This window comes from Rhinolophus sinicus, chromosome 14 (assembly GCF_057876585.1).
Source record: "Rhinolophus sinicus isolate RSI-liver-muscle chromosome 14, RSI-T2T, whole genome shotgun sequence".
Classification (NCBI taxonomy): domain Eukaryota; kingdom Metazoa; phylum Chordata; class Mammalia; order Chiroptera; family Rhinolophidae; genus Rhinolophus; species Rhinolophus sinicus.
Genome location: NC_142514.1, coordinates 139,758,314 through 139,780,403, shown reverse-complemented (window position 1 = coordinate 139,780,403; position 22,090 = coordinate 139,758,314). Strand labels below are relative to the sequence as shown.

The 22,090-nt window shown below is 36.1% G+C and overlaps 1 protein-coding gene across 1 annotated transcript in view; it reads right to left on the bottom strand.

The window, feature by feature from the left end:
* Positions 1–992: 992 nt before the first annotated feature.
* Positions 993–22,090, bottom strand: part of PGM2L1 (phosphoglucomutase 2 like 1) — a 48,002-nt gene continuing 26,904 nt past the window's right edge. Inside the window, exons 6-14 of the mRNA XM_019744395.3 lie at positions 16,253–16,446; positions 15,204–15,393; positions 14,789–14,886; positions 13,922–14,102; positions 12,139–12,232; positions 11,693–11,822; positions 11,285–11,474; positions 8,289–8,422; positions 993–6,674 (exon numbers count right to left, since the gene is read on the bottom strand). Coding sequence (XP_019599954.2) covers positions 6,572–6,674; positions 8,289–8,422; positions 11,285–11,474; positions 11,693–11,822; positions 12,139–12,232; positions 13,922–14,102; positions 14,789–14,886; positions 15,204–15,393; positions 16,253–16,446 — 1,314 coding nt within the window. The 3' untranslated portion in view covers positions 993–6,571. The remainder of the gene's footprint in view (positions 6,675–8,288; positions 8,423–11,284; positions 11,475–11,692; positions 11,823–12,138; positions 12,233–13,921; positions 14,103–14,788; positions 14,887–15,203; positions 15,394–16,252; positions 16,447–22,090) is intronic.

Below are 22,090 nucleotides of genomic sequence, written 5' to 3'. Positions count from 1 at the left end.
GAGGACAGGGAGGAAGAATGGTGAATACAAACATTTTTACTGTAATCCCGCCTCAAGACATCTCAATTTATATACACATCAACTCTTCTGCTTTGGGGACGATAACAGTCCTATTATTTTAGGTGCGTTAACTTCCGGTTCCCTGTGTAGGTGGGTCTCAGGCCAACAGCCTTGCCTTTACCCTCAGAGCCTATTACAGAGCTTGGCAAACAGCACACATCAGTGGCAGGAACAATCAAAGGTGACATGGAGCTTCAAACCAGGATCCAGCGCCACTAAGAAAAGGCAGGAAGAAAAAGCTGAGCTCGAGATTTCAGCAGGATGTGGGCAGAGATGACCCAGGGGCAGTAAGAAGTAGGTGATGCCTGGATGGGAGGTTGATTGATGGGTTTACAAATCTCTGGGTGGGTCTGAGGCCAATGGTGCTCTCACTACTGCACGTTTCTTATCATGTGCAGCTCTGTGTATGTGCAGAATCAAGAATTTAGTGTGTTTCTTCTGTAGGCAAGAACCTGGGTTTATTCATTCAATAAATATTTACTGGGCACCTACTCGGTGCCATGCACTGTTCTAGGCCGTGGTAAAGTAGTGAAAAGGCTCCATTCATAGAGGCTATGGAGCCAGATAATGATCCTACTTAAATTTACTTGTTCACTTGTTTGTGTGCCAAAAACAATATTATGTTAGTGGATGCTATTGTGGGCAGACAAATTAGGTCTGCTGAAGGAGAGAAAGAGAAAAATAAGATGGAAAGAACTTTAATATTAACTCTTTCTTCTGGGATTTCTGATGAACCAATCAAGAAATATTTATGGAGTGATGCACTAGAATATTTATTTAGGCTTTAAGTAGATTCTAGGGAATGCCATGCATAATATTTCAAAAACATATTCAGTTTGGATGGCAAACTTTATAAACTCCACAGTATCTAAGATATAAAACTTTATAAACTACACAGTATCTAAGATATAAAAATTACACAGAAACTCATGCCTATGAAGAGATCTGTTTATTACTGATAACACTTCATTGGGCTAAAACCGCAAGAAATCCACACATAAATATTTAAAGTGTAAATTCTCACAGGCAGTACTTATGATACACCCTGGTGTTTTTGTAGGGGAAAAAATTGGGAAGATGTTGACAGAAACTGTTAAAACAAGGGCACAATTTTCAACTACAGCTACACAGTCAGGAAAATAATTCATTCTTAACTGCATATATTTAATCTGGCATATTCAATGATGTAGACAAAGAATTTAGTTTAGCCTGTAACTAGAAGACCTCACCATGTATAGATGCAGACTCCTGCTTGAGTGGCTCTTGTCAGATATATGCTGACTCATAACACTAAACAAAAATATGCCAAATAGTATCAAATGAGCTGTGACTCACTTGGCAGGTGGCACTAGGAGGCTCAAAATGGCACTTATACTAGTGATAATGAATCTACATGGATACGTTCTTAACCTTCTTGGCCAATACCTCACTTTGAGTGTAACATACTAGGCGTTACATACATTTTCCAAATAGCAATATGCGTTCCTTTCTCCAAAGAAACGGAATATGTAAGGGTGTGTCTACTTAAAAAACGTGACTTATTATAAATTTCAGTAATGCGGGTTGTTTTAGAAGCCGAATTAGAAAATTAATATTTTTGATTGTTTCTTAAACTATTTGTTTCTATAAAATAAAAATCACTTAATTACTATCATCACCAATTAAGCATTCTATAACAGGTACTATACTAAGCGGTGTGGATATGAAAAATAATAAACCACGGTCCCTGCTCTCCGGGAGCTCATAGCTGGGTGCTCCTTCTTAGTCAAGGAATGCCAATAAATTCAAGAGAACAAACTGGCTAACACCTTCGACTGTATGAGAAAGTTCAGTGGTAACATAACTTTCAGGTCAGTTTAACTTGGCATTAATACTCTCAAAGGTCAGCTTCTAAAGGGCAGGAAATGCCCTAGATATGTTCTCTGTTTCTCACACTGGAGTCAGTGTGTGTACCCCCAGGGATACGCAGTGATTGAAGGGATTGTTGGGGGAGAACACTGAGAGACCATGTGGTAAACACAGGGCTCCTTTCTGGCAACACCGGTTTTGGTGAAGATTGAAGGAATCATTTTTATATTAAAACTTTTATTATGGAGAATGCAAAATTCACTTACATTTTAAAGACAGGACACAAAATTTGATGAGTGGTAGACTGCTTCTGATTTTGTTCTGAGGCCCCTTCCCCTAAACATTCACACTCTTCTGCTTTAGGGTCATGCTGATGGGAAAATTTGAGAAGCAAACTTTGGCTATGTCGCTTTGCCTTTATCTTGGTCGCTTCACTCATTCTTGTATGTTCTCTTTTTTAAGTACATAGTCTTTAATTAATAAAGAGAAGAGATGGCATACTGAATATAACAGTATGATGAATATTTTAAAGTAACCAATGGTCAACGATAACTTTGTTTCCAACTAGAACTAAAGTCATGCGGTGTAGAGTTAGACAAAGAGAGAGTCTCTTCTTTCTTCTTAGACTCCTGATAGCGTAGGGTAAGATGCTTTGAGGGACAAATACAAAAATACATTTCCTCAAATCTTGTGCTTTGGATGCCCAAAGTACAAGGAAACTGAAAATAAAATGCTAGATCATTTGACCATGCATTTTGGTTAGTATGATTCTTTCCTCATCGGTTTCTAGAGCAATCTCAGAAAACATGTGAATTGTAAAAGGCCAAAATAAATTAACATATAGTATCCAAACAGATCAAAAAAGTTATGAAATAGATTTAAAATTACATCTTACAATGTCTTAAATATTCTCACAATAATAACAAAATAACCAAAAGTCCATAAACCAACTTAGTTTAAGAATACGTTTAAAGCATTCTGAAGGATACAATTAAGATTTCTTATCAGTGAGGTAATAGGGCAATAGCATATCACAGTAATGAAATGTGGGAGGGCACCTAAGGAAAGAGGGAGGTAGAAAAAAAAAGGCATAAGATTAAATTTATGCAAGCAGAATTTGGATTTTTCAAGCATCACGAACAATGGAAAAGATCTGCAAGAAATACCAATAGCAGCAGTTCATAGAACAATTTCTCCTTTACACTCCAGCTAATACCTTTGTTGCATCACTTCCAGAAGCAATCTACTTAAAAAATAGGAGTTCTATTTCCTATATAAAGATATTCCACAGTATCCAATCTCGTAGAACCACTCTGTCTGCTGAAGTTACTACATCCAAATAACAATACTTCATATTTAAAACAAACCTCTCAAATATCCTATAATGTCATACATTCTTTAAGATGAACAAAATTGTGTTCAAGTCTCACTTAATGAAAAATAGCATCTAAGCAGGTTTTTATTTACTGCACTCATGCATCTACCGCTCAACATACAAAAACTATTGTGGGAGCTAAATTCTTCTAGATGTGGAGTGAAATTCAAATGTTACTTCCCGTGCACTTTATATCATCTTTGTTCCAACCTGAGTAAAAAAAAAAAAAATATTTGGAAGGAACGTGTAAAAACCATTCAGTATATCCCTTAATATTAAAAATTAGTTCTCTTAAAAATAAAAATTCAAATAGAAGCCTTCATAATGATTCCTGCCCAAGGTTTTAAATCTTAACTTACAATTTTCATGTTTTTTTGTGTTGTTTTTTTAAAGATCCTTATTCTCTCTTATTTTGTCCTTGCTACGGATGGAGAACAGTTTGTCATATTACTTCTTTCTTTGAGTCCTTCAATAAAAGACTCAATAACTTAAGATTTATTAAACTATTTCAACAGCTTTCTCCTCTCCAGAGTTAAATGATCTTAATTCTTTGGACTTCTTCTGAGAGGTATTATTTTCCAATCTATATTTTATTCCTTTTATATTTCTGCTATATCCCCTCCCCAGTTCCCATACGATCCTAAGACACAACAGCCTTACAGGAATTGAATCAGTAAAAGGGGTTCTTTTTCTCACCTTCTAAAACTTGGCCTCTTTAGTGGTCACTAATAAAGAAAAACAAAAGGTTCACTATTCGCTCATCATAACAAATAAACACAAGTAAACAACTTGCCCACAGTCAGTTTATTCCCTATTTTTAGGGTGATAAGTTTGCCCTTCACAAGTAGCATTTCCTGTGCCACCTTAATGACCTTTCTGTTGCTAATTTCTACTGTTTATTTCCAACCTATTCTTTGATCTTGTCCCACTAATTCTTCCTTTCCCCCAAAGCTCTAGAAAATCCCAGTTTTGATCTGCAGGCTCAGTGAGAGTGTACTCATTTCCATGATATTGTTCATAAATAAAAAGATAAACAACGCAGAGCCCAAGGCTGAGTCCTATTGGCCAGCACATCTGTCTCTCCTGGTTGACTTGGGCTACTGCATTGATCCTGTTAGGCAAGTGTACACCCACTATGTCAAGTTCATGTTAAATATCACACTACGACAGACTGGAGAGCTTGGCTAGAATCAAACAATTCTCTCAATCTATATACTTTGGGAACATTTGTAAAATTTTGTTAATTTTTACTTTGGATGTGAAATGTTTTGAGATAAGAACCCAAGCTTTAATAACTTTTCACCTTGCTTAAGATGACTTAAATGTTGCATTACACTACAGCACTCCAAGAAAACTCTTCTCTTTATAACAGAATGACAATCGTAATGTGGCTTTAGGGATTATGAATGGGGTGTTGCATCACTTTCGCTCCCTTTTGTTCTTCAGTCAATGAAACACATACACTAAAACCAAATATACATATTTTTCATATATATATATAGCACTGTTCATACCACTTTGTAGAATATATGCCATTTCCTAAATTACAGTCTACATTCCTAAAAGCAAATAAAGCAAAAAATTGTACACAATTCTTCAGTGCAAAGTCTTTGAAGACAAACTCTTTCAGAAATATGGTACTCTACATTTAGATAGCTTCTATTATCTACAGTCATACAAGATCCAGCTATAAGGAAGGAAGGAACGAATTCACAATAGTGGCAATACAATAATTTGAAAATTATATTTTGATTATATGGGTTCAATAAAATTTTAGCTGATAGCTGCAACAAACCAAACTACGATTTAATAAATGTTCTAATCAGTTCAAATCTTATGTTATTATTATTTTCTTTTAGGAAACAAATTCTCTAATGCCAATTATCTCCCATAGATACTTTGTTGAGTATGATTGCACCCAAGGCCCTGTTGTCATTACCCAATGTAACGATACCACATGTGTGTAAGTATTTTGTAGTTACATACGACACGATACACTTTAAGAGTAAACAGACCTTCTCCATTGTCTTTTTTAGAAGACTGCAGAATCAACCCAATACACCTTCCAATTTTTTTTTCTGCATTAGAAAAGATAGAGTAATCTTGTCATCAGAAATTCTATAGAAGCCAGCAAGATGTTAAGATAAACTGGGCTTTAGTTTTAAAACGTAGTTTTAGTGTTTCACACCACCTAAAATCTGAATGTTTTATTAGTAAAATTAGTATTACTTTGCCTGATAAAGGAATAAATCTACTTGTAAAAATGTAATTCAACAGTTAGACTTTTAAACAAATTCACAGCTCTTTTTTCAGTTCAGATTTTTTTTTCTTTGCTTAAAGGCTGTGATAACTGACACTAAATTCTAACACGAAGATCCTTAACTATAGTTACATTGAGCTGTTTTTATTAAGATTTTTTATTTACATTCATAAGATTTTAAAGTCAGCAAACCTATTTAATACAGAGGGGAAGCACCTATATAGTTCGGGAGATTTTCCTTAACTGTCTGAAAATGAACTGCTTATATTATATTCAATGCAGAAACACGGTTTCGAGTCATACCATACCCTGAGAAGGCACTGAGACATTCCACAAGAACAAAGCCACTAGGAATATTGCCACTATTGTTTCATGTTCAGTAAACATCGGAATTTTAAATACATACAATAAATTTCCACGGCACCAAGAGCACCTGAACCACGATTTAATGGTTCAGAAGAACTGGAAATCACATATAATAGTATCACATACGTTCTAAGCTAGAAATGCTAAATATCCTATTTCAAATACTCTAATTTGTAAGTTAATACCTGTGATGTAACAATGATACTTTTCCACAATATTCTGAGAGCAGTGCTGTTTTCCTCCCAGTTTTATGGATTAACTTCCTTAACTAACTCCACAATTATACAACATTTATCTGCCTTTTTTAGAAACCATGCTATACACAATTACAAGAATACGGAACTAAGCTTATGCACACTTTAATAAGGAACCTCACTTTTGCACTGTTTTGTTTCTGTTAAAGGAAGAATGACTTTACTATAACACTTTTAATGTATTGACTTTTGTTCAAGATGACGAAAAAATTGGAAGCATCTCTCTCCAGACCATTTCATTTCAGATTTATACAGTTTGTTTAGTTAGCCCACTAAAATGAAAGAAAATAAAAGGAAAAAGATACTTGGCTAGATGAGACAGAGAGAGAATGCTAACACGAGGTCAACATGGCGTTGTTGGTTGTCCTGTTCCATACGCCAGCACAAAGAATGATGTACTGGTGTCCACTAAACAGAACGCCAGGTCAGTCCATTTTTACTGGGCTCAAGAAAATTCTCAATCAAAGCTTCAATGAGTTTCTTCAATTCCTCTTCTAATACAGCAGTGTCACTGAGGAAAAAGATTAAGAGTTTTGAAATTCTTAATTTTCACAGCCTTAAAATTTGTTTAAATTTTTATAATTTTTTAAGAGGGCATATACCTGATGGAATGATTAAACAATGGGTAAACAAAAGAGAAATTCACTCCCTTAAAACAAAAAAAGACCAAAGGGGGAAGAAATGACGCACAAAGATAACATCAATCATAAACTGAAGTTGAACGGCATTAAGGGGAGATCCTTCGTCCACGGATGAGGTCTAGTAGTGTATCTAAGATTTCTCCTGGGTCAGGTGATTTAGTGGCTAAGAACACCAATACCAGGTATTAAGAGAAAATGGCTTCCTGAAATACTTTGAAGAATACCCTGTACAGATATTACAGGACAAGACAGCATACTTTTCAGGCAGCAGAGGGAAGTGTGACTAAAAGAATGAGATGTTTTAAAAGTAAAGGTACACTGACAAGTATGCCCTTCAAACTGCTGTTTGCCCAAAACATTTCTAGGAAAGCATCTTTTAAGCTGCTTTCACAGGCATTTTACTACCTAACAAATCAGTTTTTATTACTTTAATAATCATGCTTCATTTTCAACCAAATACAGCATTACCCAATTTGGTTTACTTTAAACTCTGCTCTTCCCACCCCCTCCCCTGACCATCCAGCAGCCATGCAAAGATTTAGGGAAACACAAAATAATGTACATTGGGTTCTGAAGGCAATTCCAAAACATCTCCTTCCAAAAAATATATTGATCAATGACAACATTATAGGAGGCATGCCTTTCAATAAGTTTAAATATGTTTATTAAAGTCAAGTTAATTTAATTACCATTCATACGCTTAAAAGGAAATATACTGGGCAGATTGTGTCAAATCACATTAGATGTAGAAAACGAAAATTTGGCAATAAACAAATTATTTGTTGATCATTTATGTTCATCACATAATAGTTAAAGCTCAGAGAGCTTTCTCAGGAAAATAAATTCACTAAAATTTTAAAATTCAATTCCCAAATAATACAGCTGCCTTGGAAAATGGTCCGGCAGTTCCTCAAAAGGTTAAACATATAACTACCATGTGACCAAGTAATTCTGCTCCTAGATATATAAACAAAAACTTGTACACAAATGTTTATAACACCATTATTCATAATAGCCAAAATGTCTATCACCAGATAAATGGATTAAAAATGTGGAATATCGATACAATGGAATATTATGGGGCCACGACAACAATTTTTTTTAAAAAAGGAATAAAGTACTGATTCATACTACAACATGGATGAACCTTGAAAACACTGTGCCAAGGAAAAGATGCCAGTCACATAGGGCCACATATTGTATGATTGCATTTATATGAACTGTTTAGAATAAGGAGCAAATCTATGACAGACAGTAGATTGGTGGTTGCCTAGGCCTGGGAGGGAGGGGAATGGGAAGTGACTGCTAATGGGTACAGGGTTTCCTTTACAGGTGATGAAAATGTTCTAAAAGTGATTGTAGTGATGACACGACTCTGAATCCACTAAAAACCATTGAATTGTACACTACACTTGGGTGAATTGTATGGTATGTGAATTATATGTCCAAGTTCATATATATATATTTTTTAAGTCAATGCTCACCTCTGGTCAGGTGATGCACACATCTCCGCATAATACTTTATCTTTGGTTCTGTCCCGCTTGTCCGAAGAGTAGCAACACAGCCATTTTGAAAACTAAATGTAATCATTTGGCTGTTTTTACTCACAGGCAGCACCTATGCACAATTGTAACAACACTTTAATTATACGTGGTAACTGTTTTCATTTTTAAGAGTTGTAAAATACATTCCACTTACATGAGGTATCTAAATTAGTCAAATTTATAGAAACAGAAAGCAGAAGGGTCGTTGCCAAGGGCAGGCAAAGGGACACATGGGGCGTTGTTTCACGGTATACAGACTTTCAGTGTAGCGAGGTGAAAACGTTCTGGAGGTCTGCTGTACAGCAGGGTGACAACAGTTAACACCACCCAACTGTAGGCTTAAAAATGGGTAAGATGGTCAATGTCATGTTTTGCGTTTTCCACCACAAAAATAAAAAATATTTTTAAAAGAATTATAAAATACAAAAGATTACATACATAATAATTCATAAAGATACCATTTACTTAACACTTATAATAATACAGGCATTGGGTTATATACCTTCCACACATGATCTCTCGGCCTCAACCACAATCCTGCAAGGTAAATATTACTGCCAATGTATGGAAAGGCTCAAGAGAGTAATCGACCTGCTCAAGGTCATCAGCTAAGTAGCAGAGCAGGAGTTGAAGGCAGGTGTATCTGTATCAAAGTCCATTCTGCCTCTACATTGCAAAGCGCTTTACAATTCCAAAGTGCTGTCACAGTTTATCAATAGTTTCCAAAGGGCAGTGCACATATCCTAGAGGATAGGCAAAATAGCCACTGGGGTACCAAAGAATTTTTATGTCTTTTACCTATAAATTAAAAAAAAAAAAGAAAGAAAGAAATGCTGCTTTCCCGACACTAAATGTATGGATTAACACTGCTGCTCTTCCTAGACCACAGGTCAGTCTGTGAAGGCATCTCGAGGGAACTGTGGGGGTTGTAGTAGGACAGAGGGGTTGACAGTGGTGCCTTCCCTCAGGTGACCCGAACCTGGTCCTCTTCTTGAGACCCGTCACTTGGCCAGTGGTACTACCATACACTAGTTGCTTAAGACAGAGATATTCCTTCCCTCTTTTCACTCACAGACCATCAATGAGCAAGTCCCATCTCTTCTATCCTGTATTTAAATCAACTACGTCCAATTCTCTCCATTAATACTGCTACTAATATACTAAGTTCAGACTCCCAGCATCTCTTCTTGATTACCACACAGCGTAGTCACTGACCTTCCTGCCAGGAAGTTCGCCCCTCTCTAACCACTCACCAGATGTGGCATCCTTCCACGCACTCTGCACTACAGTTGCAGAGAAATACTTGTCGTTTTTTGAAGGAAAACATACCTTCTCACCTCCAGACCCTGCATCTGCTACGTCCTTTGCCTGAAACACCCTCAGTTCCTCCTACAGCTGGATAACTCCTACTCATACTCTAGAACTCAGCTCACGAAAGGCCTCTAGAAAGTCTTCCAAGGGCCACTCAAATCTGAGTAAAGGTCCTTCCTATGCTCTTCCATGGTACCTTATGCACCCTCTGGGAGCGCTTATCATTTGGTAACGTAATCACTGTTGTTTGCCCATTTCCCCCCTGGACTCTTGAGTGTAGAAACAGTACCTTTGTCACTGCTGTATCCCCAGTGCCTGTGTCTATAGCACAGAAGGGTTTGGATAAATGCCTGTTGAACACTCAGATGAATGTCAGTCTGAAGTGTGAAGAAGAACTCAAGATGTCTTTGACACTTACTATGTGACCCTAAGGGATTAACTATATCTATCCTACCTGCCTTACAAAACTGTCGTACTCATCAGTGGGGAACAGGTAGAAAAGCACTTTGAATAACAAATGTAAAATTTAAAGGGAGTTACAGAGGAAGAAAACCATAACACCAAGAACTACTCTAAGCACGCAACATTAAAAAGTAAAAAGAAGCAAAACAATTGGTTCTCCTCTTCAAGCAGTTTACAAAGACAGAAAAATAGATACACACATAGGTGCACCTACGCAGAATACCAGTAACTGGGAACCAATAACTGGGAACCAGCGTTTTGTTGACTGGATGAATAGACACAAAGGGAATGTAGGTAGTATTCTACACAAGAGACTGCAGATTTCTCAAAATATATTATGCCCCTAGAATCTTGAGACAGCATCAGAACATGACAACATCATTAAATGAAAAGCTAGGCTAATAATAATAACCATAACAATAACCAAATAGGATCAGCAATCTGTGGCGTTGAAATTTTTGTTGAGCACCTACCGTGTAGGCAGGAGCTTTGAAAGGCAAAAAGGAACTTTACAAATGGATCTGCCACGTATAATACAATGATAACGTAAGATAGAAAGTGAGGAATGACAAGAGGAAGGCACACTATGTAATGAATATATAACCTCAGGAGAAAGATGTCTGATTGTGGGACCTGGAAGTTACAGGGAGAAGGTGACATTTGCCTTATGTCTTGAATAATGGGTAATGGGTGGGCCTGCACCGTAGGAGGAAAGGCAAACTGGGAAAAAAGCTTGAGCAAAACTAGAGAAAACTTTTTTAAATGTATGTAGATAAGAAACTATAACTTGTTCTATTTGGCTGGAGGTATAGGGAATGAAGCTGAAAAAGGTAGATTACAACTAGGAAGATGTGTAGCTTTTAAATGATAGACATTATTTCCAACATTATTTATTTAGTATCATCACACATTCTCCTTCCCTCCTTCCCTTTCTCCTTGTTTCTCTCATTCTCGCTCACCTCCCCACCCCCACAGGGCAGCAAACACTTGAGGATAATTAGGACATAATTAGAGGCAAAGAGCCAGTTAGTGGACTTAAATTGCTCTGGAGAAAAACAATGGATCCTAGTTTCAAGAAACTCACAGGCTTGAACTTCCGCTATTTTACTACAGTATGAAGTATTACAGATTATTAAAAACTTAAAAAAAAAAAGGTACTTACAGATTTCTTATTAGGCTGGCTGCTGTCATATCCAGTGGTAACATCTCGTATATGCAATATAGCAAATGTCCCACAAAATTTTGGATATTCTTTTGGAGAATCAAAATTGCGAAGCCTTTCAAATATACTTTTGATGGTCGTTGGATCATAACACAAGAAATATGAAGTCTTTGAAATATGATAACCATATCTGCACAGATTTAAAGTGTTAAAATCAGATTTCAGATACTTCTTTAGAAAAGTGTTTATTAAAGATAAGCCGAATTATACTATTATGTAGAAAGTGGCAGTCCTTCATTTAGACAATTTTAGTACTTTCTAGAAAGAACTGAAAACAAATTTAGAAAGCTAAAAGTATGACAAAAGATTAAAAATTTAGCATGTGAAATTCCTAACAGTAGGACTCACTTTTCATAAACCTTAGTCAGTTGCTGTTTCAATGTTATATTCATCGTGTCCAGGTAGGATGCCATCTCAGCAACAACCACGGCTGCACTCACCCCATCTTTATCCAAAACAGAAGTCCCACACAGAAAACCTGAGAATTCAAAAAACACCTTTAAAACTGAGAAAAACTTAAGCCTGTAATAATTTCAATGATCTTTCCAAAAGGACCAATGAATTTACAAGCCTAGTAATAGATGAAACCCATTGATACCAAAGGTATTTAGGGGAGCTTTAAAGGCCTTTTTTTTTTCTAATGAGAAATACATCCACATATTTCTGAGTTCTCTGTGGTTTTTCCACAACTCAAAATGCAAAGCCAGAAGACAAACATTCCTCTCTATAGAATTACTACATTAAAAAAAAATGCTCTCATTCAAATTTCAAAGATTTTAATATTTACTACATACCAATAGACTCTTCAAATGCAAAAAGGACTTCTTTCCCATTTTCCAGGAGGTCTTTTATCCTACTTCCAATCCATTTAAAACCTGGTAATGTTTCCTGAAATGCAGAGGAGGCCACTCTAGTTAAGTGACTCTCATAAACACATACTAGAGAAAAGCCTATCACTACACGCACTACTTAATACTCTCATAGTGATCTTCTGTTACAGTTTCGGGTCCATAAGATTCATCTAGTGGTAAACATACAGTCATAAAGTGCATAGATGCATATACTGCCACGGTGGATGACCTACTACTTACCAAGTACAGTAATAGGGATTTACACCAAGTGGTGATGCATATAGTCACAAAGTAACACAACACATACACATATTACGATCATCTACTATTTATCACACACTGTAACAAGAGCTTTACATCATTTTTTTTAATGCTCACAAAAACTCTGTTGCTGAAACAGGCTCAGAGGTTCAGTGAATTTACCCAAGAATATGCGGCATTTAAGAGAGGAAGGCAGGGCTCAATTACACTGCTTCTAAGGAACTGCCCTGTAAGCTGTATTATAAGCACTAAGAGTACCTATGAAGGTTGTGATTTAGTATCCCTGAGTAATCAAAGGCCACGAGCTTTTTAATGATGCATTTTCAACATTATCCGAGCATATGCTTAAACCAAGTGTTCCTTACCATGCATAACATCAAGTCCTTCTTTGCTAATTAGATTTAAGGACTTTTCATCTGATGAGCTATTGTTCACTTTATAGACATGAACTATTTTAGTCAACAGAAAGAGCATGTGATACACCCTGACTCTAGAGCTCACCATTACTAACTTGAGATTCCTAATTCATTTCTCTACTTCCTCACTGGATAAAATAAAATAAAAGCCAAAACCATCTACTGCCCCCATGTCCAACAATAAAAACAAGGAAGCAAATTTATAATATTGGTGTTTAGAATCGTTTCTTTTCTCTCTTTTGTACTCATTACACGTTTTTCTTGCCATAGATATAAATGAGAAAAATGTTAACATTATTGTAATTCAGAATCTTAGGCTTGACTACATTTTCAATTTCTTCTATTTTGATATTTGTATTTTAGAAAGCCTGAGATTGAAAGTTCTATTTCATTAAGACAGACACAATTTTCTTTTATTTAGCCAATTAGTGTTAAGACCTGTAGCTTGACTGTGGCTCAAGAAAAATGCCCAGAGGTGACATTTTCACTGATATCTGGCAAAGGGCAGAGGAAAAGCAACTTCATTGATATCAGTCCAAGTAGCTGTAAAACTGGTCGGCTTAACTGCCTGAGGCTCACAGAGGGTAACGATTTGTGCTGAGAAAGAGGCGTTATTTGTTTTTTGGATGCAGAACCATTGGGTCTCAATTTGCAACTTAGAAGACTACTTAAAGTTTCTTAAGACTGTACTTGAACAGCCTAAATAGGGGGTCGATGACAACTACAATTTTTTTGGAGTGGATTTTCTGTTACTGATGAGATCATCAGGAGCCAGATTTTCTCAGTATGAAAACCAGATACTGTTGTATGGAATAATAAGCATTAGTGCAATTTTAAAGACCATCTTATCTTAGTTTCAGAAATTTGCACACTGGATGAATTTGGCTCAAGTGTCTAACCTATGAAAAAGATGAAGTAAGTGTTAACAGAATTGGAAAAAGAGTGGGAATTATAAATGAAATCAATAAAAGTCCATTTTGGAGGGGAGATGACTTTAATTTATAGAAACAGGTTTAGAAAAGTAGCACACAAATAAGATCTATTCTTACTTCAAAATGAAATCCTTCTTTAAGTGCAATTGCCTTCAAAATTTTGGAAGAGACGGTGGTGGCTAACATATAAATGTTCTTCACATCAGCATTTCTTGATTTACTTTTCTTCCAGCAATCAAACATCCACCACCCGAACAGAGCTGCCAACTCATTCCCGGTGAAAACTTTCCAATGACCACTGCAGAGAGAATGAAGATTCAAGTCATTGTAACTTCTCATCAAAGCTTCTTGACCCTAAGACCTATAATTACCATCTTTCACATAGGAAAACCCAAAAATTACTGTATGAGATTTCTGAGAAAACATTTATTACTACTTTTCTAACTGATCAGGGGTAAGCTTAGGGTAGGAATAGTAGCAATGCCTTTGGAAAAATTATTACATTGTTACTTTTATTCTCCTACTTAATGAGAAAAAGAAGTTAATAATATGATGTCCTTTCTATGTAAGGACATCTGTCACAACTTCATCGTGGCAAAACTACATAGCTACTCAAAGAACCAAGATTAGGAAATGATTACATTGATAAAGAAATCTGTTGGGATATTATGCCATTTTTAAATTTAATATTTTAAACAATATTTAAGGACAGGGAAAAATGCTCACAGTATAATATTAAGTGGAAAATAATCAAGATATACAATTATATAGAGTGTGATGACAATTTTATAAAGACAAATATATCTTAAATATTTGAATAGAAAAAATATAGAATGGAAATGTTATATTAACCTAGGGGGTTTTCTCTGGGTTTACAGGAGATTTCTTTTTTTTTTTTTTTATTTCCAATGAGCCTGTAAGACTTAAAATCAAAAATTGTTTTTCAAAGTTTAAGCTTTTAATCAAATAACAGGTTCTACTGACTTCTCCTGAAGTTCTGCCACTGCCAGTCGGTCAGCATCAGGATCTGTGGCCAGCACGACCCGGGCGTTTTCTTTCTCTGCCAGTCTCAAGGAAAGTTCCTGAAAGAGTGAGCCAAAGAGCTGAATTGTATTGAAGACATTAAATTCAGTGTTAGCGTTCCTAAGTGTAGGTACAATGTTAGTGATATGAATTTTAGAAGAAATATAGTTCAGATGAATTTAAAATAAGCCTAGAGGTAGAGATATCCACCACAGAGATTTCAATTGAAACAGAACATATGGCTCCAATATAATTTGAAAGATGTAAACTAAAGTGGTTTTTTCTTTTGTAAGTAATCTTTGAATTGTTAGGAGTTCTATCTATTTGATGAAGTTTAATACATTAATAATAATTTAAATATAGGGGAAAAATATACCAGCACAGATTCTCCTTCTTCAGGATTTGGGCATTTAACGGTAGAAAAGTCTGGATCAGGATCCTTTTGTTCTGGTACCGGAATTGGAGGCTTAAAACCAAACACTTGAAAAGCCAACTGCACATAGTCATGTCCGACCCCATGAAAAGATGTATGTACAAATTTCAAGGTGGTCTTTGAGTTCAGTTCCCTGTAAAGGAAATCACCATTCAATCAATCATAAAACTCATTACTTGTGTGTAATATAATTAAAATAAGATAGAGAAAAAGTTAAAATTTATTTTGTAGGATAGGGAAAATATACTCAGCAAGTCAGGATGCCATCTAGCAATAGTGTTAGCTACTTATGAAATAGCTATGGAACTATGGAACTAGAAAAGGAAAAACAAAATTTTAGAGAAAGTTTCCTGATCTTATATAGAGGGAATACATATATTTAGCTATCCATTGTTTTATACAGCTTTGAGAGGTAATTAATATACTATACAATTCATGCATTGAAAGTGTACAATTCAATGGCTTTCATTATATTATTCAGAGTTTTTCTACCATTATCATAATCAATTTTGGACGTTCTCATTACCCCAAAAAAGAAACTCCATACCCATAGCTGCCACTCCCCAACCCTCCCATTCCTCCCAGCCACAGGCAACCACTAATATACTTTCTGTCTGTTTCTGTCTCTATAGTTTTGCTGGACATTTCATATTATACATGGACTCATACCGTATGTGGTCCTTTGTGACTGGTTTCTTTCACTTAGAATAATGTTTTCAAGGTTTTTCCATGTTGTAGTATGCATCAATATTTCATTTCTTTTTACTGCTGAATAATAGTCCATTGTATAGATATAATCACATTTTATTTATCCATTCATCAGTGGATGGATGTTTGGATTATTTCCCGTTTTTGACTACTATGTTATGAATTGTTCTTTTCAGCTATAATTTTAATATGATAAACAGCCAATATATTTTTATCCCTATTTCTCTCCCTTATTTGTTCATCTTATTCTTAGGTAACACTATCCTATATTCCGACTTGGTTACCTATAAAAACAGATCTTTTTCAGATCTTCCATGTAGCTCCTGCAAATGTCCTGCAGAGGATCTCTCTTCAGTGGGCTGGTATCCACTAAATTATCATTCCAGGAACCATTCCAGGGTTCCACACATTCTTCTATGCATTTCAGAATTTCTTTATCATGAGGAGATGTGATTTGAGCACCCGTTTCCCAATAAACCTGGAGAATAGGTAAATACAGTTATAAATACTTCAAATGTTGGCTATATATTTTTTTAGCTACAGTAGAGATATTTGACTTTATAAAGAAGCATACCAAATTAATCAAGTAGAAAATGTCAACATGGGGCTAACTTAATAAATACCAAAGGATATTGATGGTAATGATTCCAAAATGATCATGTATTGTTTGCTCTTTTAGACAATACAAGTAATCAGGGTATCATTATGACATTATAATATGTATATACCATAGTATCCAATCATATACAACTATATACTAAAGATAATCTGAGCAACCATGGAATAGCCATAAAACTGGTTATTATGAAATTTTAGCATTATAAAGTGGTTCTGTTATGTGATAAAGAAGAAATTATTTTTCAGTTATAAATTAAAGTAGAATTTATGTCACATCAAATAAAATCTATATCAGGAAATACAATTAATATGTTAATTATCCCATATACATTTTAGTATATGTATTTTCAGTATTTAATGAAAATATACTTCATTAAGTTGTCAGTTTAAGTAGTTTGATCAACAAGACATTAGGAACAGTTAACAAAAAAAGCAAGAAAACGTATTTCTGTAATTCACAGGATCTCAAAGTTAGAAGGCACTCTGCTTAGAGAATATCTGTACTGACTTCTACCATGTATATGACATGAATCCCCTCTATTGCATCCTGAACGAAGAAGAATACATTTGAATATGTATTATGTATTGTGCCCAGCAATATGGTAGACTAGATGACCTGAGAATTCTCACTCTATAAACTCCTCAAAATGTGAGATAAAGTAGAAAAAATATTATCTAAAATGAATAGCTTAGTTCACAAGAAGGAAAGGTAAAACTCCAGACAGTGGGGAAAAGGGGAAAGAATTGAAAACCAGAGTGAGAAGGCTGTGGGCTGATACTGTGGCTGCCTGGGGCTTGGAAACCGTCCATTTATCTGGTTCTTGAGATGTGGTGCCCATGTGGAAGGCAGGAACCTGGAGCTGAGATCCCCCTCTCAGTGGAAATACAGAAGAGAAAGTTCTGCCCATTATTACACAAAGATGATGAGGAAGCATGTTTGGTTTTTTTCTTGGGTTCCGGGTGACTTAAAAAGAGTCAAATCTGAGGTCTACATTAACATAGAAATTGCTCCCAGTCAGTGAAAATCCTGAGGTTCCTGTATAAATTAAAACAAAAAAAAAAATAAAATAAAATAAAAAGTGCTCTGAAGATGTTCCCACATTTCAAGCCACAAAAAAGATTCTATCCATAGGCGCTGAAAGCTCACCATGAACATTTTTATAAAACATGAGAAAAAAATTCTGGCCTTTCTCCCTGCCCACTTTTTCTTGCCTTATATGTGGACATGACGCCTAGAGGAACAGCAAACATTATATGATCACCACACTGAAGGGAAAGGCCAAAAACACTGCAGAGATGCTAGGCCTGGCATCAGTGAGCTATAAAACCACGTCAGCAGCCGTCTACCTTTAAACTTCTTGTTATGTGAGAAACATTAACTCCTATCAGCTTAAACCACTTTTCTGGGTTTTCTAAACCTACCAGAAAGTATCCCTACCTGACATAGTAACAGAAAAATCCATGCAACAAAATACACCCAGGAATAAACATTAAAAGGAATGTGATCTATTTTTTAAAATCTTTAAAATGTTACTAAAGAAGCTAAAAGAAGTCTTGAAAGAACAGAAAGATACATCCTGTTCATAGATAAGGAGACTCAATAATGTTAGAAAAATATTGAAGCTTGCTGAATTAATCTACAAATGAAATGTGATACCAATATAAATGCCAAAATAACTTTTATTCAAAATAGAAAAAAAAAATACCATAAAATTATGCATGGAAAAATATAAGTAAAATAAAAGGGGCAAATGATAATACGAGGCAGGGGGGGAGTATTTGCAAAACAAATGAACAAGAGCTACTTTTATATATAAAGAGTTGCCACAAATCAACAAGAAAAAGAGCAACAACCCAGAAGAAAAATGGGCAAAACCCTTGACAGACTTCTTAGGAAGGGGAACACAAACATCTTGTACATGAATGAAAAGATGCTCAACCTCATTCATAAGACAGGTGAAGATTAAACTTAATAACATTTCCACCTATCTGATTGGCAAAGATCAAAAGTTTGATAACAATGGAAAGTGTGGATAAAGACCCTCATATGATGCTGGTGAGAGTATCAATTGGTACAACTACCTTGAATAGAGAATGACAAATTTTCTATCATATTCCCTTTGACTCAGAAGTTTCACTTCTAGAAATTTATCCTTTAGATCAGCAGTGTCATAGAAATATAATGTGAACCACAAATGCAAGCCACTTACATAATTTAAAAATTTCTAGTAGCCACATTTTAAAACATAAAAAGAAATGGGTGAAATTAATTGTAATATACTTTCTACAACCTATATATCAAAAATATTATATTTTCAATGTTTAATCAATATAAAATTATTGAGGTATTTTACATTCTTTTTTTGTACTAAGTCTTCAAAATCTGGTGTATGTTTTACACTTACAGCACATCTCAATTCAGACTAGTTATATTTTAAGTGTTCAATAGCCATAGATGGCTAGTGGCTGACACACTGGCCAGTGCAGCTGTAGATGATAAGAACAAAAGCAACAGCTAACATTTACTGAGCATTTATCAGAGCCAGACACTATACTGGGCATTTTATATAATCTCCCTTAATCCTTACTCTCACCCTATGGTGTTGGTTCTATTATTATGCCCAGTTTGTAGATGGGGAAACTAATACACAGAGAAATTAAGTAACGTGCCTGAGGTCACAAAGCTTCTGAGTTGCAGAGGTAGGTTTCAAACCCAACCCATACTCTTCTGTACTGACTATATAAATCTACTGGCGCATATGAACAAAGATATCTGTAGAAGAACATTCATCGTAGCATTGTTTATACGTAGCAGAGGTCAGAAACAAATGAAATGTTCATTAACAGATGATTGGTTAAAATAAATTAGGATTCAATATAGGTTTTTAAAGATGAATGAGGCAGACATTTCTATTTATTGATCAATGGAGAGAATGTTTCATCTCCAAGACTGTTTCACACTGTTGTGTGAAAAAGGCAATGTACAGAACACTGTATATAGTCTCCTACCATTTATGGGGGAAAAAAAGGAGGGAGTGACAAATATACCTGGGGTGCCAAAAAAATGTATATAAGTGGATACTTTGGTCAATTTTGCTCAGGCAGTAGTTCACTGTAATCAGAAGTGTCTGGACACTGACAGTAACCACTTTGAGCACCTCTTGTAATTGCAGAAGTCGAACATGATTTGTATTCGTGTTTTGTTATCAGTATATATTGAGTATTACAATTTTAATACAGTTTTCCTTTCTTAAAATGTGTATACATTTTTTTGGCACCCTCTGTATATATATGATTACACATGCATTGACTATCTCTAGAAGGAAACTAAAACTGGAAAGAGTATTTGCTTTTGAAAGGGGTATTAGGGGAAAGGGATAGGCGAGATACTTTTTACTGTTTAACATTTTAGGCTTTTTAACTTTTATACTTTTTACCTTGTGCTTATATTTCAAGAAAAAGAAGTCTTTGAGGGTCTGCTATGTGACAAGTATGTTCAACAGCAATGAATATGAAAATAGAGTAAGTCCCTCCACCCATGAGCTTATGGGGAATAGGGGTGGGGAGGGTCAAACACACATGTCAATAAACAAACAAGATAATTCATCATAAAGGAAGCAGATAAATAGAGATAGTGGTAAGTTCTGTGAAGGAAATAAACAAGCCACTTCAGATAAGGTAGCCAGGGAAGGTCTCTTCAAGGAAGCAACACCCAGGCAGGAAGCTGAAGGATGAAAATAAGCCAGTCTGCAAGATTTGGGGAAGAGCAATCCAAAGAGAGGAAAAAACAATTACAAAGGCTCAGAGGTGGGAAAGAGCTTGGTATACTGGAGGAATTGGAGGGACAGAAAGGAGAGGCAGATGACTGCAAGGTAGTGAGCACAGGAGAGGAACGATGGTTGAAATGAGCTTGAAGAGGTCGGCAGGAGACAGAGGCCCTGTAAGCCCCAAGGTAAAGAGCTGGGTTTTAATCAAAGAATGAGAAGCCACTGAAGAATTTTAAGCAGGGAAGTAACATGACCTATTTATATTTTCAAAGATCATTTGGCCACTTCGTGTAAAAAGGACTGCAGGGGAGAAAAACGGAAGCAGGGAAGAGACCAGGTTGCAGGCTAGGATGGTGTAGTTCAGACAGAAGACAACAATGCTTTGGAATGGTGGAGGTAGAAGATATGGACAGAAGTAAACACATTCAACATATATGTCAGATGTAGAATGTGTAGAATATATTAGTGGATTAAATGTTAGGAGTGAAGAAAAAGGAGTCATCAAGAATGATTTTTGGTTTTTGGTTGCGGGGGGTGGTAGCATCAATTCAGAGATGGGAAGACTGGGAGGAACACATTTGGGTGTGTACGTGGCAGGTTGTGGGGGAATCAAGACCGCTGTTCTAGAGACACTGATGCTGAGATGTCTGCTAGAAGTCCCAGTGGATATCATGTAGGCAGCTGGATACAGAAACCTGAGGCTCAGAGGAGACTTGGGTTCTTGGCTCTCTTGACAATTAACCTTTCCCTCCTTGCAATTCTTTTATCCCTTTGTTTTTATGACACTAGTCTCTTCTTGTCTTTCTCCTATCTCCAGCACTTCTTCTTTCTCCATTCCCTTAAAGTTGATATTCTGTAGGGACCCCTTTTGGACCTGTTTTTCTATTATATACTGTCTCTGGGCTGCTCATCCAAGTAAAGGGCTTCCAAATACTCTCAAATGCTCTAATACGTACGAGTATGGTGACCACAAAACCTATAACATCAGCCCAGATTTCTCCCCTGAGCAGAAGATCTATAGATCCAACTGCCTACAGGATGTTGCTACCCAGTTGACTCACAAATATCTCAAGCTTAGCATGTCCAAAACTGAATTAATCATGCTTCTTCCATGCCTTTGAGAATGGTAACACTACCCACTTAGCTGGCCAGAGCCAAAATCTTAGATTAGTACTAAATCTTATTTTCCGCACCAGAACAGAACTCAGTGTATCTGGAGACCTCCCACACAAGAAGAAAAACAAATATAAGATCATGGATTCATCACTCAGGAGGCCCAGACACTGGTTCAATACTGTGCTGTGTATCTTCTGTTTGCCCCTCCAGAGCCACTATTCACCCTTCTCCACCCTGCTTTCTGCCACAGAGGCTGACACATCAAATGTTCTATGACCAACGGGAAGCCCTGGCAGGAGGCTGAAGGCAGAGGACAGTGAGGCCAACGTATCATTCCTCTGGCTCTCTTCCTGCAAACTCCCATTCATTCCTCATGTTCTTGGTACAATATGACTCTGAAATGGCTGAAAGGATGGACTTAGGATAGGCTAGGGAAATCAAGGGCAGTGAGACAGACGTAAAGAGAACAATGAAGAGACTTTTGTAATAGTCCGTTTTGGGAAGTCATTAAAAGCCATTAGGGATACACATTCTTTGAGTGTTGGCCTCAATGGTTTTATCTTTCTCGCCAATGTCTAGCCCTGCTCCTCACTGTAGAATATATACTCAGCACATATTATT